This window comes from Gadus macrocephalus, chromosome 5, assembly GCF_031168955.1.
Source record: "Gadus macrocephalus chromosome 5, ASM3116895v1".
Classification (NCBI taxonomy): Eukaryota; Metazoa; Chordata; class Actinopteri; order Gadiformes; family Gadidae; genus Gadus; species Gadus macrocephalus.
In genome coordinates, this window is record NC_082386.1 from 14,328,021 (window position 1) to 14,355,337 (window position 27,317).

Below are 27,317 nucleotides of genomic sequence, written 5' to 3' on the forward strand. Positions count from 1 at the left end.
AGACTACCTGTTTACTTGTTAAGAGAAGTTATACTACTTGACTCTCATTCTTTAGACAGTGACTCTGGTGTGTTCTACAGGGACGGGACCACATGGATCCGGTGGCAATCGCTCCAAGTAGTTGGCGAGCAGCCTGGTACATGTTGCTGCCATGGCAAAGGCAAACAGGCGACACAATAGGATTTTGGTGCGGCCTAAGTTTGCTTGACACACACACACGCGCACACACACACTCTGACTTGGCATCATAGAGTAAGACTAAACGGGGCATTTGTAAGATAACTTTTTAATACATGTACCACATATACATGTTAAATGTGGTAAACACCTCTGCTGTCCTTAAGTTCAGTCCAGTTAGCTATATGGAAAATAGTATATTACCATGCCTAGAGTCGAAAGATGAAGTGGTCCATTGAGTAACCATGGTACAAATGGCTTTGATTAGCTTGAGAAACGCCCCCCTCCCCACCCTCCCCCCAAACCCTCACCTCCTGGCCGGGTAATTCTTCCATCAATAAAACAATGACACTCTCCAGAGGGCCAGTTTGACGCATAACAACACCGGCGCCGCCATAGCAGCAACAGCAGCACCAGGCAGGGGAACAGGCAGCAATGACCTAGACTTGAGTGTGAACCGTGCCTGCGTCAGGTGTCCCAGAACACCATTGGTTGACAATTCCAAGTTTACAAAATAAAGTTTTGGCTAGTGTGTTTTTTGCTATGTAAATGCACTGAGCAAGTTGATTGCACTCATGTCTGGACCAATAAAACATCTCTGGAGGTTGCTGGCTGGACTCCTCATGCTTCTCTTGAGCAACGCACCCAACTGTGGGCGATGCACTGGTTTGTATTCCTTAGACAGTGGCATTTCTGGTCATTTATAAGCCTTTGGCAATTAACTTATCATTGATAAGAACTTATAGATTATGAATGATCATCATTACCTAAATTACTTATGACTGAACTTTATAATAAAGTGCTACCAGCATTTTATTTTGAGATTCTATATCAAAGTCAAAAGGGATACAAGCTATTTGGGCACACACAGCGTGCGTGTGTGTGCGTGTGCGTGTGTGTGTGTCTGTCTGTGTGTGTCTGTGTGAGATATTGGTTTGTAGGTGGGTGTGTCTCTTTATATGTTGGGTCAACCATCAGATCAAGAGAATTCTCTTAAAATATTAATTTGACTTTATTTTGCTTCAAAGTAAAGCAATAACAGGACAGGTAACTTGTTGGCAGGATAAAGGTCGGGAAATAAAGGAAAAGAAGGATAGAGAAAAAAAGAGTAAAGAGGTAAAGGAAGAAGGTAAATTATCAAATACATTTAATCCAGTCTCCCCTCTGCAACGATGTACGACAGTAAACGTCTGCTGTCTAATGCTCTGAGTAGACCTCTCAATTCAAAGCAAAACTCCCAAGAAAGTCTCAGAAAGTGTTTCATGATAACACAAATCTTTCCCCACACTGTCCTCATTCGGTACTCAGTAGTCAGACACTGAGAACTGCAACACCACACGATACATTCTCTCCAACTATTTTAGTTGAGGATCAATCAGACGGATTTGTCCCGTAAGTTGCGCGGATGTATTTATGTTTGTGTGTGTGTATATGTGTGCGTGTATGTGTGTGTGTTTGTAAGTGTATCGGAAAAGCAGTCAGGTACCGCTCCCAAAAGGAAGTGTGTATGTGTGTGTACTAAGTGCATGATTGTCTGTCTCCTCCTGTCCTATACAGTAGTGGTTTCCAAACTCGTTTGCAACCCCTTAAAAGAGGGTCCAAGTCACGGGATTCCCACCATAAACGTTTTTTGTAACATTTCCAAAAAACATATATTTAATTACAGAAGTACGTTTGAGGAGTGAAAGGTGGTCAATACTATAAAGATGAACAATGGACATAGATACATGTAAGCTCTCTAGCTGTTTTGACCTAGTTGTGAGAATGCATTGCTTATTTTAGGTGACTCATGGGCCTGGCTCTGTGCCTGAAAGTACCTCACGGCATTAACAAGTTTGGGAAGCCCCTGCTTTAGAGGCCGTTGCCCCATTTTTGGAGGATGGCGTAATCATCATTGATGTCACTGCATGTCACACACACACACACACACACACACACGTGGGCATTCCAAAATACCTACTCAGCCACCATTGTACGCACATAAGCCACACAGTGGCACAGCAAGAAAAAACGTTAAAACATTGTCAAAATGATAATTTATCAACCCGAGGCCTTGCGTTGTTTACTCGTTTTCCTTCACTCTTGTTAGACGGACTGATGTGCGTGTGCCTAGCTGTTTGCCTGTGTGTCTGTTTGTGTATAGGTGTGTCTCTCTGTGTGTGTGTGTGTGTGTGTGTGTGTGTGTGTGTGTGTATCTGTGCGTCTGTGTGAGTGCCTGTGTGAATGTGTGTGCATGTTTCTGTGTGTATTCATATGTGTATTCAAGTCTGTCTGTGTGTGTGTGTGCCTGTGTATGCCGTTGAGTGTCACGTGTGAATGTGTGTGTATCACCCAGGAAGAGCCGGTGAACTCCAAGCCCTCGAGGACAAGTGTTCTCCCCGTGCTAATTAAAAGAGTTAAACAAGCGAGAGCGCTTTTGTCAGCCCCCGAGAACACTGTTCTCTTGGCAACGGTTATTTTCTATCAAACTGCCACACACTGCTCAGTAACCTAGCACGCTCCTCAGAACACACCCCTAGATCTAAGATTTTATAAGCAACACACAGTAAGGGTAGTTCTCGCACACGCGCACGCACACACACACACACACACACACACACACACAAATAAACAAACACATGCACTTTTCCCGGTGAATGCAGTAAGGTAATTATGGAGCGAAAGAAACAGGCCAGTGTGTCTTGAATATGCAGCAGGGTGAGAATGATTACATACATTAAAATAAAGAACCGTCAGAATATTTATATTAAAAATACTTTCCTGAAACCGTGGAGCATCCGCTAAATAACAAAAGTTATAAGTTAAATGTTTTTGAAAGGCGAACTGAAATGTAGGACGTACAAAAAAACACAGCAAACAAGGGGTTCTATAATAATCGAAGGGGAGTAGTTACACCGACGAGCACACGCATGTTTTTTTTTGGTAACAATCGATTGGGCAAAAGGTAAAACACTGTATGCGTTGTGCAACTGCAGGGGTGTGAGGGTATTGGGGGGGGGGGGGTGGTGGGTGAATTCATGGAAACTAGTCCACTCCTAATGCAAACAAAAAGGCTGAATCTCACAAGTGTCTTCATTTCGGAGAACCTCTGGGTCTCCGGGCTGGAAATGTGTGTACAACTCTACCAGAGAGTGTGACGTGTCTTCCTTTTTAGTCCTTAGTATTTTTTACTTTAAAATGTTATTCTATGTACAGAATGAGCATACCTTGAGCGACATTGAAAAAAATAGGAGGGAGGAGGGGTGGGGGTGGGGGTGATTGAGGACATGGGCGGAACATTCCGGCTCCCATGTGCCTGCTGCACGCTCCCCGGGCAGGTTTCAAGCCTCGACAAAGGGATTCCAGGAGTGTCGCAAAACAATCAGCAGATTGCCTGGCGTTCTAAAAATAGAAACGGCCTGCTCCGTGAACTCTGCTCCCTTCGCCTGTCGTCGTTGTGTAGTCAGAGGGACGGGTCGCGTGTCACCTGTTCGGCCTGCAGTTGCGGCGGCCGGCCACCAGGGGGGGACAGAGGGCGTGTGAAATGGTGGTGGAAATTATGTTGATTTTTTTCTCCACCAAAGGGTGTATGTCTTGGCTGTGGATGGACGATTGATAAATTTTCTTCACAGGGAAAAGTTTGTCCATCAACCGTGTCAATGCAGGTCTGTGCCGACCAAAAAAAGTTATGCTGGCAGTCGTGTGAGGAGAACGTTAATACTTAATGTAGCACAAAAATAGGATATATATACGATTGTCTCCTCATGAGATTGTCGGTAGGGTAAGACACAACAGAAAATGTTTTTGTTGTTTGTTTCCCAGAGATTAGTGAATTCACAAGCCCCCCCCGTCCCCTTTCACTCACGCCCCTCTTTTTCTTATCTCTGTTTGAAAACAGATGTATTATTGCACCAGAAGAGTGTCTTGGCTTAAAGGTCACACATCTCACACACATCATCATCAACAGTGGGTCAATTCAGGGGACATTTCTCAACATCGTCTTCAGGGGGCGAGGGGGGGTCCCACTCTGTGCCTCCTGCTTGGGCAGTGGAAGAGTTGACAGGGCTGAGGGGGGTCTTTCGGGGAGTCCCCAGACTGGAGGTTTCTTCACGCGGTGAGGTCTGAAATCACCAGTTTCTCCATCTTATTTCCAATGTCCCCGGGCACTTGGAGCTCGTCCGACTCGTAGTCGTCATCGAAGGACCTGTTGAATCGAAGCACACGCACGAGGCCGGTAAAGCTGCGCTGCTTTCTGAGAAACGCAATTATGACTCAGCAGAAAAAACACGCACACAAAGAGGGTGTTTTCTGACCCGTGTTCACAAAACAACAAGGGTGCAGCTGTGTTTGTGTGTGTCTGCATTACTTAGCTCCTGCAAATGTTTCAGGTTACATGTCTTACACGATGTTGGAACATGCATAGAGCCGCATGTTGGAACCCAGTGTGCGCGCATGTGAGTGATGAGTGTGTGTGAGTGTGTGTGTGTGTGTGTGTGTGTGTGTGTGTGTGTGTGTGGGGGGGGGTGTCGCTGCGTTGTCTAGACAGAGACAACGCAGCGATATTTGCTTTTTTTTTCGTTTCAATGTATTTTTTCGTTTTTTCGTTTCAATATTGGCGGGGCCCTTTCAGTCGTCATTTGACATTGGTGGGGACACGACCCCTGGCCCCCACGCAAATCGACGCCCTTGTGTGCGCACGTTTTTGTGCACCTATGTTTAATGCTTGTTTGAATGACATACCCGTGCCTGTAGTTTGTGAGTCTGAATGCTGCATCTTGCTGTTCATGCTGTTGTGTGTGTGTGCTTCTGTGTGTATGTGTACTGTATATGTGTGTGTGTGTGTGTATGTACATGTGCGTGTACATGTGTGTGTGTGTATGTACATGTGTGTGTTCATGTGTGTGTACATGTGTGTGTGTATGTACATGTGTGTGTATGTACATGTGTGTGTACATGTGTGTGTGTATGAGCGTGCTGTGTCTTACGCATCGTGTAGCTGCTCGTTGGCGGTCTCCTCGGCCACTAGGATCTCGTACTCCTCAGACGCATACTTATCCCAGTCAGACGGCTCTGGACCCTCAGTGTCAATGTCCTGAAACACACACAGACACACACACACACACATACACAACCACACAACCACACAGACACACACACAACCACACACACACAACCACACACACACACACACAGACAGACACAAACACACACACACACACACACACACACACACACACACACACACACACACACACACACACACACACACACACACACACACACACACACACACACACACACACACACACACACAGTGGGCAACATCAGTACGAGCATGGTTTCCAATACGTGTTCCACTCTTGAAAATCTAACAAACACAGTACCATACAGGAATCAGGATAGATCTTTTTAAGTTCAACAATAGTTTCAGTGTTGAACCATCTTTCTCAAAAGATAATTCCAGGCAGGCAGGAACCAGGGTAAAGGAACAAGGAAGTCAGACATCGATGACATGGATGACATTTACATTTGTGGATGACATTTACATTTTTCTGTACTAAGTGCAATCACAGTACAGACAATTCTAATCTATTCTATTCTATACTATTCTAGCCAATCTATCGTTGCTGTAGCTGAGAGGGAGCAGACCTTCTGCAGAGCAAAGGGGTCTCTCTGCTCGTGGTCCAGGTACTTCTCCAGGTTGAAGAAGGTGTCCAGGAAGATATGAGCCATCCGGCATCGCTTCAGGTCACTCAGGGTGATCTTACCTGCAGGGAAAAAACACAGAATCACAGACATGGACATCAGGCATGAATGGTGTTAGGGAAGAGGCAGGGCAGAGGGAGGAAGAGAGGCAAGATAGGATAGTATTTTTATTGATAACAGACACAGTAAATCTGGGTGGAAGGATCGATGGACAGATGGATGAAAGGTAGGGAAGAAAAAAATATTGATTTATAGATGGGAGGAAAGGTAGATACAAGGTAGAGAGTTTGGATGGAACAAATGATGCGAAGAAGGGGGACAAAGAGGGGAGCAAGGAAGGAAGGACGGACGGATGCACAGACGAGGGAGGACAGAAGGAAGGAGGGCGCAAAGGATGCAAGGATAGAAGAGATTAATGGAGGAACAAAACAAGGAACAAACGGAACAAAGGGAAGGGAGGAAGGAGTGAGGGAAGCTAGGAAAGAAGGACAGATTGAAGAAAGGAAAGAGAACGGAACGATGGAAGGGGAGACGTAACGAATGGAGAAAGGGAGAGAACAAGGAAGGATGGAGGGATAGCTGGACAGATGTACGAAAGGAGAGAAGGAAGACGATAAGGAGGATGGAAGGGGAGACTGACCCTGGCTCTTTGGCTTGACCAGGTCAAGCATCTGACAGAGCAGGTCCTGGAAGGGCAGGGGTTCGATTCCCATGCCCTCCATGCGCTCACACTGCTCCTCGTAGAAGTACTCCAGCTCAAACATGGAGAGGACCCCGTCTCCATCCATGTCCATGCAGCGGAACCAGTACTCTATGCTGCAGACAGACACAGACAGGGAAAAAGAGAGAGAGAGTGAGAGGGAGAGGGGAGAGGGAGAGGGAGAGGGAGAGAGAAAGAGAAATATAATCATTTGAAATCAATAAGTTAATAAGTCAATAAGTTATCGATAGTTATAGGGTCAAAAGGTCTGTGTTGGGAAGTCTGCGTCAGAATTGTAGTCCTAACCCTGGGCCAGTGTAGGATATAGCGTTTCCTAGGCAGCCTGGAGAAGCATCTGACAAGCAACCTTCACTTGTCATTGTCTGCCTCCATGACAGTGAAAGTTCTGGAGAGGCAGCGCCTAGCAGTTCGGGGCCTTGGTGTGCCGCTCAGCAGACCAGAGTACTCTGTTGGCTACCAGTGCGAGCTGGCGATCGAAAACCCACTTTTCTCCCTAAGCAGGCCTGAAAGCTGCTGCCTGTTTACCGGGAAATTGCATTCGAGGGCTTGCTCTGTCCTGGCCCCACCTTAAGCGCCTGGAGAACACGATTCAGATAAGAGGAACTGAGCTACAAAGACACATTCAGTGCTGTATGTTGGGCATATGCTTCAGCCCATAGCTACCGGCATATTGCATAGCTATAGTGTCTCTGGAACTCACTCATTTCTGCAAGTGGGAAGTCTGATCCCCGATCTGCTAAAGCCATCCCCATGGCTAGCTTGACTGAGGCTGCACTGGCCTGCAAGCAGTTCCTGTGTGGGCCTGAGAGGTGGTCTATGCTAAGCTATTCGTTATCCGAAAGAGGTTGTCTGATACCCAGGTAGAAAGAAAGCCCTCAACACAGATGGACTCAGTTGTTGAGGGCAGGCGAGCACAAATAGTCTGCCTCAAATTGAGATACAGGCTCAGCTGGATGTGGAACCTCTTCTGGCCGGACACTAACCGGCTGCAGATATAGCAGGAAAGCCTTAATCTCTGCCAAATGGGACGCTAAAGTGCCCACCCTGGGGGGCGAGGAATCTCCCATCTTGCTCCTCGTCCAAGATTAGGCCAGGTCCAAGCCACTCCTCCTTGGCGCTTGACCTGCCGCCATAACGAACGGGGGCAGATAGGAGTCAGCCATGCCATCCTCTATCCCTACCAATCTGGCTGTTCTATCAGCCACAGTAATGTGGCACGAGGGGCACCAGTCTTGACGAGCCTTTCTGTTGAAGAGGAGCCAGGCATCCTGAAGACTCCGTAAGCAGGCCAAGATACAACCCGCATGAAATGGGAGAAGATGAAGGGGAAACCAATGCTGGGTGGGTTTGCCTTTTACACTGTACACATGTACGGTGTGGCGAGTCACCCAGGTGTATTCAATTTGACACTATAAGACACTACTTCCACTCGCGCGATCGATATACGGGTGCTAATGCACCGCTTCGGAATGAATTTTAAACATTATTTGACGTTTGTCCTGACAGGGCCATGTGCTTGGAGCTTGAGGTTACATGAAATGGTTAATTCAGAGTGTTGCATCATACCGGCACATCCAATGAACCGACGATCCAAAAAACAGTACAGAAGTAGCCCAGCCGTAGTGGTAACATACATCTCCCAGTACCATGCAGAGAGTGGAGTACCTGGTGGGGTTTTTCTTGTCCTCCTCAGAGATGAGAAACCAGACGAACTCGGCGTAGCTCATCCTGTTCTCCCTCTGTACCGAGTTGCCCCTGGCAACCAGAAGCAATCACCAGTTAGCATTGACCAGACCTGCAGCTGTGACCCTATGTAACGCAACCTTTTGTCTGTGTGTGTGTGTTTGTGTGTGTGTGTGTGTGTGTGTGTGAGAGAGAGTGTGAGTGTGAATGTGTGTGTGTCTATGAGTTTATGTATATATATTATGTTTTTATAAGCACTCTGAGTGAATAAAGGTGTGTGTGTGTGCCTGTATGTGTGAGCATAGCTGTGTGTTTACCTGGTGACTGCTCCTGAGAACATTCTTTCAATTATCCTGTTGGAAGAAGCTGTGAACGACAGAAAGTTGTAGTGTGACTCGGTTTGAATAGAGAAGATAATTCAGACGTCTCTGTGAACAAAAGCCCCCGATACACCATGTACCAGGCAAGATGTGAACAAGTGGTTAGCAAAGAAAAAAAAAATATATAGATAAATAAATAAAAAAGTAACTTTTCTTTTTTAAAAAAAAATAAGTTGTAACTTTTCTATTGTACGTAGTTATTCGTCCAAAAAAAATTCTCGATGAGGTGACCTCGATTCAGATTCATGTATGATATTTTTCAATATGTAGAATATTATCAATGATGCCTCATATTTGGTAACTTTTGCGTGGTTAAGATAGTTGAATACAAGCAATTGGCTTATTGGATTTTCCCACAGCTGTCTATAGCAAAGGTTTTGTGCTTCCGCTAAACGACGCATCATCATTATCATTACATGACCACAGTGTGCGTGTCGGTTCCTTTAAGCATCTGCATTCAATTTGACAAAAAATAGACTATAGGCTCTCATAGTACAGGCTACTATTAGACTTAAATACTATCATTAAAGCCTGTTTAACAAACCGTAATTAATATAATACATCTATTCAATTAAACAGGGAGTGGTCTCTTTGGAGACGGACGGCTCTGTTCTGTCTGAACTGCGCAAAGTATTCACTCCTGATCACGACAAACCCTGCATCAATAAGGAGACTGTAGAAGCCTGTGAGTGATTGATAAGGTCAAATATACGTGAACGAGGATTGTTCAGCCAAGGTTCAGATTACGAATGAATATTATAGTTCACATTTTTATATTCCATGTACAGTATTCTATTTCATCGTTATTATTCTATTTTATTTTATTCTACTTATTTCATGCCCACTATTCTATTCCGTTTACAGCTATTATTATCTATTGATTTTATTCTAATTATTTCATTGCCACTATTCCATTTAGTTAACAGCCATTGATATATTTATATTTTATTCAAATTATTCCATGTCCAGTTTGGGTCATTGTTGAAGGAGCCTGAGCCTGAGAGGAATTGCTTGGCCAGTGACTGCTGCAGTAATTGTTGTGCTTGTGACCACAAACCCTCTCTTGGATCTCTCTTGAATCTTGAACCTTGTGTGTGAGGGGCCCCTCACCGTGGTCGTTGTACCGGGCCAGGTCCTTGGGGTCTATGTAGAGGTCGTGGTCGGTGTCCAGCTCCCAGAACTTGCAGTAGATGACGTAGAAGTGCTCGTAGGAGAAGTAGTCGGTGATCTGGTTGATGTCGTCCTCTTCCTCCAGCAGCGCCAGCGTCTGCAGGAAGTTGCTGCGCCGCAGCTCCGTCATGGTGACGCGGCCTGACCACGAGCGGTTCACCACGTAGAAGATCCTCTGGATCACCTGCCCAGAGAGGGGAGCGACCAGAGGAGGAGTGTTAAAGGTTGGATCATCGATGTTGGGTGACGTCACTTCTGTTGGTATTTGAGGCGAGATCCCAAACAGAGCCAGCTCGGCCCTCCCTTTACGCGTTTCGTGCGTCCAGTAAAAACGACCATGAAACGCAGCGCAAAACCCCACAGCACCCACCCCTTGTCGGTGATTGGCTGGAACACTATTTATTTTGGTTTTGATGAATGTGATCATTTATGATTCGGCCTAGAACTGCTGATTAGCCATTAAGGCTCGGTTATGGATCCATGTCGACACAACGCAATGACCATGCAGACGCTTCGACGCAGTCGTGAACCTGTTTTGGTTCTGAGTCGGGTTTTAGTGAGTGGACCAATCACACTCCTTGCTGCTGTGTCACCTCCACGCAAGGTTAACATTTTTGGGAGGCGCACGTCCGGCCCTTGCGGTGGACGCAAGGAGGGTCCGCAATGTGACGTAATGGGTCTGTAAACTCCCTTGCGTTGTGCTGACGTGGAACCATAACGAAGCCTTTAGGCCAAAGCACCCCTCTGATCTGGCATATGGGTCTGGCCCATCTCGTAATCAGACAGATCTCTAGCAGACCTGGCACAGCTCGGGCCAATCACAACTGTATATCTTATTCAGGGCAGGTTGAATACGATGAGGAGCGACCCTATCGGAGGGCGGTTGAGGCATTTTAGCAAACAACCAAGATGGCTGCCGCTGATGTGGCACACGTTTGGTGGCTCTGATTGGTTGTAGGTCTATCCAATTGCGTCCAGAGGCATTCTGGTCTGCACCGGTTGATAATGCCCCATAATTGAGAATGAATTGAGTGGTACCAGATTAATGCACCTATGCAAATGGTTCTGGCGATGTCAGTGCCAGCGCTACACATATCTGCTAACGCTAGCCCAGCTCTGCTAACGCTAGCCCAGCTCAACACATGTCTGCTACCGCTACTCCAGCTCGACACATGTCTGCTAACACTAGCTCAGCTCTACACATGTCTACTAATGCTAGCCCAGCTCTGCTAATGCTAGCCCAGCTCTGCTAACGCTAGCGCAGCTCTACTAATGCTACTAGCCCAGCGCCACACATGTCTGCTAACACTAGCCCAGCGCTACACATGGGTACACAGTGCTAATATGGGCATGCGGGCGACCAAGGTCCTCCGTTTCCAGAGGCTCTCAGGGGGCGAGGGCACGGTGTTCCGTGATGTAATCAGAATCCAACGCATAGCTCTGTGTACGGGGGCAGGGGGGGGCAGCTGCGGACCCTTCATGCTGCACGCGTTGCAGTTGTCCCCATGCGGCGACGAGCAGCGTGTTGCGGTTACACAACAGTCACATGACCACCTCGCTATTCTTATTCATGGAGTCATCATCATCAGTGGTGGCATTCACAATGTTCACATCTGACCATGAGCATATTCACACACACACACACACACACACACACACACACACACACACACACACACACACACACACACACACACACACATTGAGAGAAAGATAGAGAAAGAGACAGATAGAGAGATGGACAGACAGACATACAGAAAGACAGACGGATGGACATATACACTTACAGACATTTAGCCACACAAGACAGAAACAGATATATACATAGGACACAGACAGAGTGCAAGAGAGAGAGAGACAGGCAGACAGACGTACACAGGAGACAGACGGACGTTGGGCTGCTGGTGTTACGGCAGCAAGTGGAGAAGTAGGAACAACAGCGCAAACTACTCAGCACACTGAGACTATAAATGTCCAATCAAGCTCTAAGTTCCGATTGATTCTACAATCAATAAATTCTACATTCCAGCCTGAATGGCACGCATAAAGTTTAGTCTTTGTCGTAAAACTGGCTTAGCAAAGGGAAACGCAACACTTAAATGTGACGTAAGGACACAACAATGTAGCCTAGGGTAACTTATCTTACCAAGTAACTGATTAAATCAAATGTCAACGTGTTGTGTATTTTATGATGTAATTATTCATTAAACAATACAATGATATCTATAATGTAACCTTACAAATTACATAGATTTGTAGTACATTTCTCACAGCACTAACTTTTTTAATTATAAAGTTTACATATAAAGTGTTTAAAAAACGTTATATACAAGAATACAGAGAATTTTCCCGTCTAACTAATCCTTGACTCGTTCCTCACCGTGGTGATGTAGCGGGAATGGAATTCAGGCGCATCTTTGAGAAACGTCAGCCCGGGGTGGGTGTCCACGATATCCTGGACATGGAAAGGAACGAAGAACATTTGAAGAATGCATTCATCCATGGATTATCATCTTTCATTACAGTCAGTTTTTCACCAACTGAGCCAGATTTTGCCCAACCATGGGTATGCCTCAACGTTTTGACCATATTTAGTTAGGTGACGATAGGTGTTGTGAGCTGAGCTCAGTGTTGGGTTGATACATACAGTAACAATTTTATGTGTAGCTGGGTTTACGAATAGGATGAAAAAAAAAAGAAAGGACAGCTTTTTTTTTGCCTTAGTGTGTGTATGATTAAAATGTTCAATTAAAAAAGCTTCCAAGTCACTATGCCGAAAATTGGTTGTGCAGACAAGATAGAAAAAACCAACAAGTTAGCCTCTCAACCTTGATTGATAATACCTTGTTATTAAACAATTAGGCCTGAACACACCATTAACCTGCAAGAAACCTACTTTGCATGATCTAGGAAAAATACGACTCATGTTCGCTGCCCTGGTGTGATGTCATCTGCAGATGATTGCTTGGTTGATTGGCGTTGTGGGTGTTTTGTACCTGCATGAGTGGGATGAAGTCCTCTTGCTCCAGGTAGCTACAGCTGGGCTTCGCCAGCAGACAGATGAACATGGATGAGTCGTCATGGCAACTGTGCAACAGCCTGCAGTAGAGAGGAGGAGGATGAGGAGGAGGAGAAGAAGAGGAGAGGAGGGAAGGGTGGAAGAGAGGACAGAGAGAGGAGAAGAGGAAAATGAGGGACAACATATAAAGAGGAGATTGGGAGTGCGTCGAGAAGGACTTTATCCATTGTAAGACGAGGAATCAGGGATGGAGGGAGGGAGGCATGGAGGGGCGGATGTATGTCTTACTTTCTCCAGGTCGCAATAAACGAGTGGACAGACACAAATCCAGTCCTCTCCCCGCCCGCGGCGTTGAACAGCGGCGCCTTCCAGTAGAGGGGATACCCACACGCCTAGAACAGACAACATAGATTAGTACGAGATCAAGGCATACATAGATTTATACAAATAAATCAAAAACAGCTAGAAATATAGCATAACGCTGTCAAATCTGTTCAGGGAAGTCAATCATTAAGTGTTTGCGAATGTTTTAGTGTTCGGACAGTTTCACTCATATCCGCTTCAAGGTGCGTTCTCAACGAAATGCTAAGGCGCTAATAGATGCACATCTCGCTAGCTACTACTTGCACAAATGACATGAAATTCTCGAAAATTTTGCTCGAAAATTCGTGTGAAGCAGTGTCACTCATGAATGGGTCACGTCCTGAAGCCTGATGGAATCACAAAGCTCCTGAACTTCACCAAACTGCGCCTCTGGATGCGGTTATGAGCCCCGATACGACGGCGTTGGGTTCTCTGACGTCTCCGGGACCAGTATAACCAGTATAGAGCCGCAATGGTGGTTATCTCGCCCATGGCTAGTGGAGGGAAATGTTGGAGTTTACGCGAGGTAAGCACCTCGTTCTTCACATGAGTAAGCACTAGCAGTTTGTGCGGTCAAACTCGCGCGAGTGGGAAATTTGGTTTGCTTTTGGTGCGAACATGGCTCTAGGATGGAGGAAGGAAATAATGCATTCAATGTGGATATGCTTTGTAAAACACATCAACAAATAAAGTGGATCATTTGGAATACAATTTTGGATTTAACAAGATTCTATTTATTTAATGATTTTTATTTAAAGGATATCTGCTCCTTCCACACAGTAACGGATACATTTTGATACTGGAGTTGCCTGTGTTCGCATACGGATTTCGACTATCTCTGTGTCTACTTTGAGCGAAAACCACGTCAACAAAGGCAGCCGAGGAAGCTGTGAGGTGCAGCCTCGATATTAAAGGCCGGGGAGTCATTATCTATGAGGATAAGGTCAATAGTTCAAAAGGCTATGGATATTAGTCGATGGATCCTTAAAGCGAAATGAAGGAGCCAAAAGTGACATTACAAACGGGAGGGTCGACCTACACCTATACCGGGGGGGGGGGATCAACTGACCAGCCCGTACCGGTTGGTGCAGTCCACTGGGCAGGGCCCCTTTGAGGGGGCGTGGCTTGCTGTCACCTGTGACCTGACATATTGACCTCCACTGACCTTGGCGATCTTGGCCATCTCGTAGATGTCGGCCTTCTCCTCCTCGAACTCGGTGAAGGCCGCCTCGGCGGCGGCGATGGCGGCGTCGTGGTTCTGGGGCGGGCCCGACACGGGCAGCCCGCGGGGGTAGTAGAACCTCGGAATGTGGATCGCGGACTGGGGAGGAGGGGGGAGCAGCACCGGCGCCGGGTCCACCACCACCACCACCACCGCGGGGGGGGGAGGAGGGCGAGGGGCAGGGGGGGGGCTGGGGGACCGGGGGGCCGGGGCCGGGGAGATGGCGGCCGGGGCCGGGGGAGGGGTGCCGGGCTTCTTCTCTGGTTTGGACTGGACCTGGGAGGAGCAGAGGAGGTTGTGAAGGTGTGTGTGGGGGGGGGAGTTAGAGGTCAGGGTGGTGGGGGGGATACAAACAGGTGTTTTGTATTTCAAGTGTTTCTGGGTGGGGTCGTACAGTGTAGTAGTGTTGCACCACAAACTGTCAACCCCAACGGAAAGGTTGGGCTTTTCGAGACTGAACCCCGATGCCCACAGTTGACCAGCAGGCTTCCCTGATGCCACCTTGGTTCCTTCCCTCTCCTTACTGTCTTGGGTACTAAAAATCGAAATCACTGCAAGATCCCTGCCCAAATAATAGTGACAGCATCCCTTCTGTTGGAGCTTTCATTCCATTTGAGGCACCAATAAGTCACCATAGACTTTCATAACACGCAATACATTTATGCTTTTTTGCAGGTTGTATGCTTCTGTGATTGGCATGAACAGTAAAACCGGAACATTCCGAGAGGTGGATAGTGCAGTGGCTCAGGTTGAAGTGCCCCAGCCCAATGGTTGGTGCACAGCCATTAGTATTTTTGTAAATACCCATTAAATCTTTTTCTGGCTTTTAAGTGAAAAAATTACTTGGACGCACACTCACACAGGCACGCACACAAAAAAAAAGGACAAAAGTGAAAGCTCTTTTAGGTAGTTGGACTGAATATGCTCTCTTAGTACTTACATAATTAGTTTAGACTTAATTAGTCTGTGTTTGGTGCAGACAAGGCCTCCATAGGTTGTCTATTGAGTAGGACAGCTGTACTTCCCACCACCACAGTGTTCCACCTCATTCATTCTATCACTCTATTCCTGCAGGCCCATCCTATAAATACCTCACTGGTATCTGCCTCAGAATAGAGTGTCTCTCTCTCTCTCTCTCTCTCTCTCTCTCTCTCTCTCTCTCTCTCTCTCTCTCTCTCTCTCTCTCTCTCTCTCTCTCTCTCTCTCTCTCTCTCTCTCTCTCTCTCTCTCTCTCTCTCTCTCTCTCTCTCTCTCTCTCTCTCTCTCTCTCTCTCTCTCTCTCTCTCTGAAAGTGTCAGATAAATGCACATAATGTGTTGGCTAGAGTGCATGTTTTCCAAGTGTGACAAAGAGATGAAGTGAGAGAGATACAGACATAGTGAGAACTAAAGAGGAAGGAAGAGATTGACCACAACACAGAGATAGAGAGGGACAGAAATATTCGGTTATCTCCAACACAACTACACCGTTCTTAAAGCGACAACAACACATGTCGCGAGCCCAAAGGTGCACCTTCGCTTCGCTGACTGACTTCCTGTTTAGCCTTGCCGCGAGCCAGTGCCCTCACTGACCTGCTGCTGTTGCTGCTGCTGCTGCTGCTGCAGCTGCAGCTGCTGGAAGCACTTGATCCTCTTCTTGAAGCGCGAGGGGAGGACAAAGTCACACCCCCGTGCCAGAAAGGCTAGCTCCCCACGCAGGTCCGGGTCCCCTCGCAGGGACGACTCCTTGATCATCATGGCGGGGGCAGCGACGCGCACCCCACCCCCGACCGAACCGGCCACCGGGGAAAAGGGAAGTCCGACGACCAGCTAAGGGAGCTCACCCGAAATGTGACCGATGGCGGTGACCCCCTCGTGGTCCGGTTAGGCTGGGCGGATGAAGCGGGCGATAAGGGGGTAAGAAGCGACGGTAGCCGGACAAAGTGTCACATGGGGCGAGGTTGGGGGGGGGGGGGGAACCGACAGCTGAAGAAGGCAGATGCGCCGGGAAAGGTTGTGTCAGAGTTGTGGGCAAGGGGGGGTGAGGGGTGGGGGGTGGGGGGGGGGGGGTCCTGCGTCCCGCCACGGCCCTACGCATGCGACTCACGCGGTATTCGCTCAAAGCACACACACGCGGTCATTCATAACAATATAGAAAAAAATAATAATCCCAAGAGGAACAGACGGCCTGCACTCCTGCACACACACACACACACACGCGCGCACACGCGCACACACACACACACACACACACACACACACACACAAAAACGCCTACAGCAGGCTACTGCGCCCTGGTAATCCACCAGTTGTTTCGTGCATCAGGGTATTCCTCAAAGATCCCTTGTAATCGTGCCGGCTTTTGAAGTAGAACCCCGGCGGCGGCCGGAGGTGGTGGTGGTGGTGGTGACGGGGTCGGGGAACGGGGGGTCTGGTCGATCGCCGGCCAGCAGGGAGACACTCTTCCCTGGGGTAGAAGGAGCTCGTCGGAGCTCCCGCTGCTCTCTCACTCTGGAGGTAGTGGTCTAGTTTTAGTTCTGACTGGTGCCTGTCGCTCCAAGAACGGGCTACTGGTGGACTGCACCGAGAAATATGAGCCATGCCGGGCTGCGGCGACACACACACACACACACACACACACACACACACACACACACACACACACACACACACACACACACACACACACACACACACACACACACACACACACACACACACACACACACGCACACATGTGTGTGTGTGTGTGTGTGTGTGTGTGTTTATTTATGTGTGTGTGTGTGTGTGTGTGGGGGTATTTTTGTGTGAGTGTGACGCTCCCGTCTATTGCCTGTCCTGACTAAAGTTAGACGTCGGGAGGTCGTAATGCAAAGCGTTTCCCTATCTGAATCATTTTGTCATGGCCCCAGATAACTAAAGTTGGCTGAGGCAGTCTGTTCCGATTCAACCCACTTTTATGATAACAATGGACCACGAGCACCAATGCCAACCAAAAAGTCTATGTATACATATATACAGGTTTCCATATACATGAAAGTCAATAATAGTCCTGAAATGTGTTGATATGGAGCCGGAATGATATGCTGCATGTATATGTGAAGGTAACCTCCCTACCGGTACCTTCTATTATTATACTCTACCTTTAATCTAAACAATACTATTGTTACTCATATAATACCATCCTTATCATAAGATCAGTGTTATATTACTGTTTTCTGTAGACTGAAATATATACAACAAGGAAGCCGTTTGTAAAGTTCAATGTTACGCCAGATTGCTATGCCGTGAAGCATGTCCGTGTTGGCTTGTGGAACATTACGGACGAGGTCAGCCCAAAGTCAGGAACCACAGTCCAGGCTCCCTGGTACGCTTTTAATTTCCCAACCAAAAAGTATCACTTCATTGCCACCCGACAACATCTCTCTCTCTCTCTCTCTCTCTCTCTCTCTCTCTCTCTCTCTCTCTCTCTCTCTCTCTCTCTCTCTCTCTCTCTCTCTCTCTCTCTCTCTCTCTCTCTCTCTCTCTCTCTCTCTCTCTCTCTCTCTCTCTCTCTCTCTCTCTCTCTCTCTCTCTCTCTCTCTCTCTCTCTGTTCACACCAGTCAAACCTATTCTCCATCACATTGAGATCAGTGAAATGTTCAGCGATGACTGTATAAAGGCTCCTATGTTACTAAACACTAACAAACTGTCCGCTACAGTGCTCGTATTTGTTTGAACAGTGAACTAGTGTAACAACTGCAAAGTGTTGTTCGTCTATTTGAAGAGGAGTAGTATAAACAGTGCCATCTAGTTGTTGTTGACCGTCAATGTACAAATATACATTTATATAGATACACAGTGCTTGTGTCAAATTAAAACCAGATTAAATTTGTGATGATTCAATTATGTTTTGGTATGTAATAATAAGGTCAGACGTGGGCATTATTATGTCATCTTGGACATCTCAGGCCAACCCTTTCTCAATAGAACCCCCATAGGACCTGATCATGACTGTACTTTGCTCCGAGGTCAAAGGTCATGGCCCGATCCACCCTGCCCCACAACACACACACCCACCCACAAACACATACACACACAACCCATCTCCCCTACCACTAACCAATCACAATTAATGTTCACACTAACTGACAGCGCAAGATCCGGAGAGTTCAAAAGCTTCAGTCTCCCAATATGACAATATCGCCTGAAAATGAGTTCCCACAATTTCCCCTCTCATGCCCTCTCATCGTCCCTTGTCATGCGGTGTGAGTTCTATCATTAATGGCGGTATAAAGAGCTGTGTGTGTGTGCGTGTGTGTGTAGAGAACAGATGCTCTCAGGCAGCTGTGTGCTCTTTTCCTGTCTGAATGACAGGTGGTGTAACCTAGCCCTTGCAAAAAAAGCCTCCCCCTGGGTCCTAGAGCCTGGTTGCTCATTACACCGGCCACAACTTCCCTGCTTTACTCAGGGTTACCACATTAAAACAAGTTCACCGCAAGTAAACAGGAGACAGAGCTGTGGTCAGGCTCAACTAATGTGAGTACTTGGGAAAATGTCACACTCGATTTCTTGAAATATTATAGTATTTAGAGTACTGCTTCCAAGTGGTGTTGTCTGCAACATCAACTCTGTGTCCGTTAAACAATTGCAGAAAAGTTGAATTATTCATGTCCAGGATATGCATATATATGCATTATCCATTGGTTGAATTTGGAAAAAAATATTTTATGGCCAACACACGAAGTAGTTAGAAAATATCTTAGCATGATCGTTCAATGGCCGAGGGCAAATCGTTTAATGGTTTGGGTGCCAGCCAAAAGCTACTGGGTTTAATACCTGATGCCAACTGTCTCACCTTTAGGAATCCTTGAGCAAGATCCCATAACCCTCTACATGCTCAATAAAGACATTATCAGATAACAGCGTTATCTATGGGAAAAGGTGAGTCAGCAACATGGGCCAGACAGGTGCATGAGACACACGCAACCACACTCTAAACCAAGTCATCTAACATTAGCATAAGCAGTCTTAAATAGAACTATGGATAATGTGTGTGTGTGTGTGTGTGTGTGTGTGTGGGTGTGCGTGTGGTTATTAATGGTCACAGGAACCGCCTCTTTACCTCTCAGGGGTAATGGCGAGGGGATAGTGCGAACATTACAACTTCCTAAACACTCCAACCACACACCCTCACAGAAGCGAACACACACACACACAATATTCTACCCCACTATAAGTAAACATATGTGTAAATCAGAGATGGTACAACACTTATTTCTGGTTTGGGAGCAGTGCAGATTTCACACATGCATCCACATACACCAACTCACACAGACATACACACACTCTGGGAACCCGTCCACTCAAGAAAAAATCAGGTCTCTCGTGAAGTTCTCCTTTAACAACAGATGACATGGATAACTTCCTGTTGGCCACATCCACATCCTGTCAAACAATGACATCCAAAGCAACAATGACATCTTTCTCAATACCAAGAACGCCAAGTTCGGACTTGCGTACTTGGGAGTTTGGCTCGGGAGTGCAAACTACCCAGAATGGGCTGCCCCTCATTCGGTAGTCAGAACAGCAGTCTACTACTTGATGACGTCACCATCTGAGGTCGTCTTGGCAACCATCCGGTTATCTTCATCCAATAAAACCAAACATGAAATAAAAAACAGCCCTGCCTCTTCTCTTCTTCCAAGAAATGTAGCCTACATCCAGAAAGCCAGTGGCTGGAAAAAAGAAGTTATTGAGGGTGGTTGTTGTGGATGATGGTGAATGAATGTCAATGTCGAATGAAAATTCAACAAAAAAGCATAAAAATGGACCAGAGTTACAGCCAACAGTTGTGTGTTTTCTCCTCCAACATTGCCAATTGTTATGCATTCTGGGATATTTCGGTATCCCGGCTCCACACAAGTCACTTCTCGATGCATACTCGATAAATTGGGCAGAGCAAGAACACACCCTGGCATTAGTTGTGTAGTTTGCCAAATGCCAAGAAGAGAGACAGCATAAGATGATGGAGAGAGACAATATTGTTATATTTATTGATGATAAATCTGGATAGCAGTCGGCGCTACAAGTTTACTTGCAAGTGTGTGAAACTCCATTTTAATTTAGTCCTCTAATACATAGGATATTTTTGGAGGATAAGCTCATCTTCACTGGCTATATGGTTTGCGTCCGAAATAGGGTTAGGCGTCTCAGATACTTATATACAGTATAACTCCAAGGGAAGGACCCGCTCTGTATGTAGATATAAAAGGCTCATTCTTAAGTGATGTTATTCTATTCTAGTTATTCTTATTTTCATGGATTAATAGACACACATATATATACACAAACATATTATATTTAATGTCTGCCAAGTCTGTTCTGCTAGATGCCACTCAATTCGATACAGTTTAATAACCTGCATATATTACATTAACCTTATAATGCTTACGAAAGCAGGGGGTAAAAGTATAAATAAGGAAAACTGTTTATTCTTCTAGGATTTTAAGCAATCAAATATTATAAATGCATAATAAAAAAAAAATTGGATGAAATAATTATAGAATGAATGAACATAGCCAAGGGGATTCTCAACCAGCCCCTTTGCTGAGAAGGGGCCTTGGATCACTATCGGATCACTTCAAAACAGCCTCAAGTTCAGCCCCCTTACTTCAGTCACCCAGTAATGACTGATCTACTGGCCAGAAACCTAAACCCAAGTTAAATGATTTCAGGCGTCTGCAACACCCAAAGGATTTCCCCCGGTGGACGAGAGACACGGGTAACGGCGGGTCTGCTGACAACCATAAAATACTTCATAAGGGGTTAAGCTTGGCATCCCTATTTTAACACACACACACACACACACACACACACGGCGATGCCTTCCCAAACAGCCATCTATCTTGAGATGACAGATTATGTAAGCTTACCCTGCATGAGAAAGTCTGCCTGACTCTGGTCTGACTCCTCTATGAGAGGAGGGGCCATATCCAGCTTAAGCAATAAACAGGACCCAAACTGTGATCCTATTGGTTGGGATTCAGTTAGTTGGGACTAGCCAATAAGATCACAGTTCAGCACTGGAAACCAGTGACCCTATTTGTTAGTCCCATCTAAATTGTGTTATTGGTTGTAGGGGTGGGTGATATGGCAAAAATATCTTCTATAAATTCTTGCAGGATCATGAACCATGAACTTATCACGGTATTTATGTTTATTTTGCATGATGCTTTACAGTACCACCAAACAAAAAAAATAAAGAATTTTAACATGGTTTAGCATTGGTTTCATAAGAATACCTACATAACATTCAGGTGTAAGTGTACCCACTTTTTCAGCTAGATTTCGAACACATTTCAAAATACCTTTTTTGCTGAGAGTGCTAGGAAGGGGGGGGGGGGGGGGGGGTGTTATCCCCATGGTTACGACCCACAACAACCTTGTGATACATTTTTAGTACCGCCGTTGTGTCTGAGCGCTATAATGAGCGATGTTTTATTATGTAACCTTCACACACTGTGGCGTTATACTATAAGTGCCCGGGAAGCCTTACCCTGTTTCGGACACCAACATAACAACATATCAACCGCTGCTCGGGCATCACACATCAACACACCACGGGTTTATAATGGGAGCAGCAGTAGCTCAGGAGGAAGAGCAGGTTGAATGGTAAATCTAAGGTTGCTAGTTCGATCCACGGCTCCTCCTAGAGTGTCGATGTGTCCCTGAGCAAGGCACCTCACCCGTACTGCTCCCGAAGAGCCGGCTGTCGCTGCCGTCGGTTCGTCAATGGGTGTGTGAATGGGTGAATGTCAGGCAATACTGTAAAGCGCTTTGGGTGGCCACTGGTTACAAAAAAGCGCTATAAAAATGCAGTCCATCCATTTATAATAGTGTCTGGGAAGCATAACCCTCGCCTGTACTCTGCGATCAACATGAACCACCCCACACACACCCTGCCACAGGTGACTCTTCGTCGTGACCTCGAGGAGCATACTCAAAAGGCAGTTAGACATCACGAAAATAACATTACCAAGCATAGCTCCTAGCAGAGTGGAAAGTCACTAAGTGATTGACTATCAAAAACATAAAGTTTTACAATGGATATACCCCATGGCTATATGACCCACAACAGCTTTGTGATACTTTTTTAGTACCGTTGTAAAAATGAACCGCTTTTCAGACGGAGCTTCACCATACACGCACGCACGCACACACACACACACACACACACACACACACACACACACACACACACACACACACACACACACACACACACACACACACACACACACACACACACACACACACACACACACACACACACACACACACACACACACACACACACACCCTATTCTACAGCTGTCCAGTAGGCCTAACTTTTTTTGAAGGTAATAACCCTGATTGGATGTCTGATTTAGGATTTAGCTGAGAAAAACACTTTTGGATGAGCCACAGAACTGCGATTGACCGAACGTTCACTTTAGCACAATGCTAACGGTCTCTCGTTCACTACCAAATATTGTCATATTGCACACCCTTAATTGGTTGACCGGGGATCGACACTTCCTTTGTTTTAATTTCACAGAGGAAGCAAACCTGGATAAGCAGCGGCAATTTAACAGTCTATTCATTGCACAAGCGAACAATAACAAGCCCAACGGCCCTGATGGCGAAATTAACATTTTCATGGAAATACTTCCAAGGGTGGACGGCTCGTCTACGGCATTCGTTAGTCATTTTTAAGAGGAAACTTGTGGTTACTTGTGGTTACTTTGACAGTTTAGCAACATGATTGTCGATCACCAAATGTTCCCCAAGCCCCCCAAATTATTGTAAGATCTTCCACTTAGTAGCCACAGATATTCGAAACAAGCCCTAAACCACTCAAAGACAATCTTCAAAGTGCCTAACACTATACACATTAGGATTAGTCATGATCGGACAGAAACTAAATCAAAGCGATTTTGTTGAGTGACCCTCTGAGAAACAGATCACTCGGTTTAAGCCTGTGGTCCCTTTTTCCCTTTAGCCATTATTTATGTTTACAGGGCTTAGGTTGATGGATGTAATTAATTCTTGGGACCTTTCGTCGTAGAGGGGTGGAGAGTCTAGGAATTATGATGTTTAACTCCAAGCGAAAAGCCGCTGGGTTTAAACGCCAATGTCCTGAATCCAAATTTAGGCCTCCTTGAGAAATATTCTTTTAGCGGATGACTTTAGAGTAAGTAGTCGTTAATATTGTTTTTAACAGAAGTGGTGGCTGCGGTCAAAAAACATAAATAATAATAATAATAATACATTTAATTTAGAGGCGCCTTTCAAGACACCCAAGGTCACCTTACAGAGCATATAGTCATCATAAATCGTTTAAAAAAAAAACAAGACATTGTGGAAAAAAAAATAAAATAAATAAACATAAAAAATAAAAAATAAATAAAACAAAAAACAAACAAACAATCAAAACAGTGATCAGTTAGACGTTGTGTGCGAGTTTGAACAGGTGAGTTTTGAGTTGTGACTTGAAGGTTGTAATGGTGTCTGACTGTTTTATGTGTGGGGGGAGGGAGTTCCAGAGCCTGGGTGCTGAACAGCTGAATGACCGGGCACCCATTGTAGTGAGTCGTGATGTGGGGATACATAGTAGTCCAGCAGAGGTTGAGCGGAGGGAGCGGGAGGGAGTGTATTCTTGGAGGAGGTCGCAGAGGTAACTGGGGGCTAGGTTGTGGAGAGCTTTGTAGGTGAGGAGTAGGGTTTTGTATTGTACAGTCAACATGGTGCAGATGTCACGTGGGTGTTAATTCCCAACTCAACCTGCAGATGCTGCTTTAGAACATCTTCATGAAGCATGTGCGTCTGTGATATGCGTAGGGGAACACTAGAGGGCAGCAGCTCTTTGTCTGCATATCAATACAGCTGGACTGTGGGTCTGTCAGGGAGCTACCATGATAACTAAACTAGGGATGCACCAATCTGTTTTTTAAACCCTGTTTATTAAGATTGTCCGCTTTAAGGGTTAAGCTTCTTGGACACTTCTAGAATAGCGCCACGTGTTATTCTAAACCAGACATAACATCCCTCATTACAATGCTCATACAAAACTATGCAAGCAAGATAGTATCAAAAAGGTTGCTATGGGTCGTAACCATGGGGATAACACACCGCCCTCCTGCCAATAATTATTTTATTCAACACACACACAAAAACACATAAGCAATATAAACGCACATACACACAGCCAGGATAATGGTTGGTAGGAAACTATACAAAACTCAGGATGCTATCGTGTCCACGTTTACCAGTTTAACTGCACAAATCGTGTTTTCGAGGAGCTACTCTGGCATTTATAAACATGTTGTTCTGGTTTCCATGGTGATCAGGGGGGAGGCCAACGGATGCGTTACGCCATATGCCTCTCGAAGTCAAAAAGCCTATGAAATAAAAGTCTGACCTACACAATAGTGTGCTCTATTTGTGTGTGTGTGTGTGTGTGTGTGTGTGTGTGTGTGTGTGTGTGTGTGTGTGTGTGTGTGTGTGTGTGTGTGTGTGTGTGTGTGTGTGTGTGTGTGTGTGTGTGTGTGTGTGTGTGTGTGTGTGTGTGTGTGTGTGTGTGCACGAGCGCTGGGAAACATCAGTTGGATTATATCCCAGATTGAATGCTGGATCATTATGTCACTCCCTTAAAGGCAAAGAGTGTGCACCTACTGTGTGTGTGTGTGTGTGTGTGTGTGTGTGTGTGTGTGTGTGTGTGTGTGTGTGTGTGTGTGTGTGTGTGTGTGTGTGTGTGTGTGTGTGTGTGTGTGTGTACTTCATAAGCCCCCATTGTATGAGTCTGAACCAAGGTTCCTGTGGGTCCAAAGTGTGTGTGCATGTGTGTGCGTGCGTGGCTCCGTGCGTGTATGTCTGCCTGGACCTTTTCCAGTGTCTTCACTTAACTTTAGTCCTTTTAATTCTATTCGATCCCTAACAGTCATACATACCAGCACAGGCCCAGTTGGTTAATCAATGATATAAATATGTGTGTGTGTGTATTTGTGGCTGTGTGTTTGTGTCCGTGTGCATGCGTGTGCTTGTAGCTGCGTCCACTCGCACCTGTGTGGAAGTGCTCCCCTGTCCCAACAAGGTTCCTGCTCTGACCTAATTTCCTGCAAACACAGCCGAAGGGTGATGTCATGCTAACCTAAGCCTGGGCCAACAACTCAACGCCCCCTCTCGCTGTTCAATACCCTCCCCTCGGTCCCCAGAAGTACTCTTTGCGCCAAGTTCACAGTGTTTGCTTATGATAAGTCTCTCATGCTGTTTCTTACATAAACTCAAGCATTGTTGTTCCCTCTGCTCTTATCTCCCCTAGTAAGGGGTGTTCAGGCTCTGTGTCAGTACAGAGACTTAAACTCTCTGGCTCATTAGATACAAGCCTAGGCATGGTGAGTGACTGTGGAGCTAATACACACTATTATACACTGGCACCAGCAATTTCAGGCCACTAGGGGCACTCAAAGCACTTTACTTGTTTGCATCACTCACAGAACAGCTATGCCCACCACGCACAGTTGGAAGAGTCAAACCTTGCATGGTGGCAATTGCTAGCCAGGAGTGGCTTAGGAGTAGGATGTCTTGGTAAAGGACATGTCAACACTTTGAACAGCGGAATCGAACCAGCAACACTGCAGTATTGAGATTGTCTGAAACTTTGAACTTTTCTAGGACAACTTGCATTGTTAATAGGTTTCTTTGCTCATTTATATATATTAAACTACTTAGCTTAGTGATTTAGTTGACTAATATTTAGTTATTTAGCAGACTTTTTTATCCAAAGTTACAAGCAGAGTGGACACTCTAATCACTGTGACATGTCATGTCACAGCCGACAAGAGTGAGAGAGAAGTTAGATGAACCGTGTCGACATATGCTTGCGCATTGGCGGTTAAAAAGGGGAATCTTTGCAACACTATGACGGCCTTCAGTCATGACTAACGCATCACTGGCAGCGTTGAATCATGATTACACATGAGTCCAATTCTGAGCCCTGTGCAGTCATCATTCAGTTTGTTACTATGTCAACGATTTTTTTCTAAAGCTCCACTTTGGAGAATTTAACCTGGGGCGTGTGTTCCGAGACAGTTTGACGGAAACATTTCAGCCTGTTATGGTAGCTACACCAACAACGTGAGCTCCAAGATCCAAGCTAAATGTGGCTTTTCTATTCTAGACAAGAAAAACATACCGTTGACGTAAACACTCCGACCAACGCTGTACTTGATTAAGTTGTCAATCTCTGTGTGTGTGTGTGTGTGTGTGTGTGTGTGTGTGTGTGTGTGTGTGTGTGTGTGTGTGTGTGTGTGTGTGTGTGTGTGTGTGTGTGTGAAGCTTGTCAGCGTTGGTTTTGAAGGACACCCACTGACAAACACAAGAGCTAAATATAGAGAAACATCTTCTCAAATATCTCCACTTAAATTTCATCCAAAACACAGAGGGGCCATGCATAAGCTGTCACAGAGTAAATAAAGAGAAGATTCCAACCCTGACGATCTGAGAGGCAATGCTCAGAAATTCAAAAACCTCAAGGCCTAATTTTGGCCTCCTTCTTGCCAGTTTTCTGATGCAATCCCCATCACTCAAAAATTGACTGGCCTGGCCCCTGCATCTGACTCATATAGGCTGGCTTCTGCTGTCTCCATGGAGATTAATGGTGGGGTTTCTGACAGGTGCAGCAGACTCTGCATTAAGGCTTAAGCACATGGGGAGAGCTTTATGGTCTGCACTCAGTGACGGGGTGTGATGCAGTCGGCATATTCAGACACACACACACACACACACACACACACACACACACACACACACACACACACACACACACACACACACACACACACACACACACACACACAGGCAGGCAGTTTATTCATATATTATTAAAACATGTTTATC

At 45.9% G+C, this 27,317-nt stretch overlaps 1 protein-coding gene across 1 annotated transcript in view; it reads right to left on the reverse strand.

Moving 5' to 3' along the window:
* Positions 1-267: 267 nt before the first annotated feature.
* Positions 268-27,317, reverse strand: part of ppp2r3a (protein phosphatase 2, regulatory subunit B'', alpha) — a 34,857-nt gene continuing 7,807 nt past the window's right edge. The window contains 11 exon segments of the mRNA XM_060052611.1: positions 268-4,360; positions 5,142-5,248; positions 5,806-5,924; positions 6,503-6,678; positions 8,249-8,338; positions 8,584-8,632; positions 9,757-10,000; positions 12,197-12,271; positions 12,813-12,915; positions 13,124-13,227; positions 14,364-14,696. Of these exon segments, the coding sequence (XP_059908594.1) occupies positions 4,264-4,360; positions 5,142-5,248; positions 5,806-5,924; positions 6,503-6,678; positions 8,249-8,338; positions 8,584-8,632; positions 9,757-10,000; positions 12,197-12,271; positions 12,813-12,915; positions 13,124-13,227; positions 14,364-14,696 (1,497 nt within the window). The 3' untranslated portion in view covers positions 268-4,263.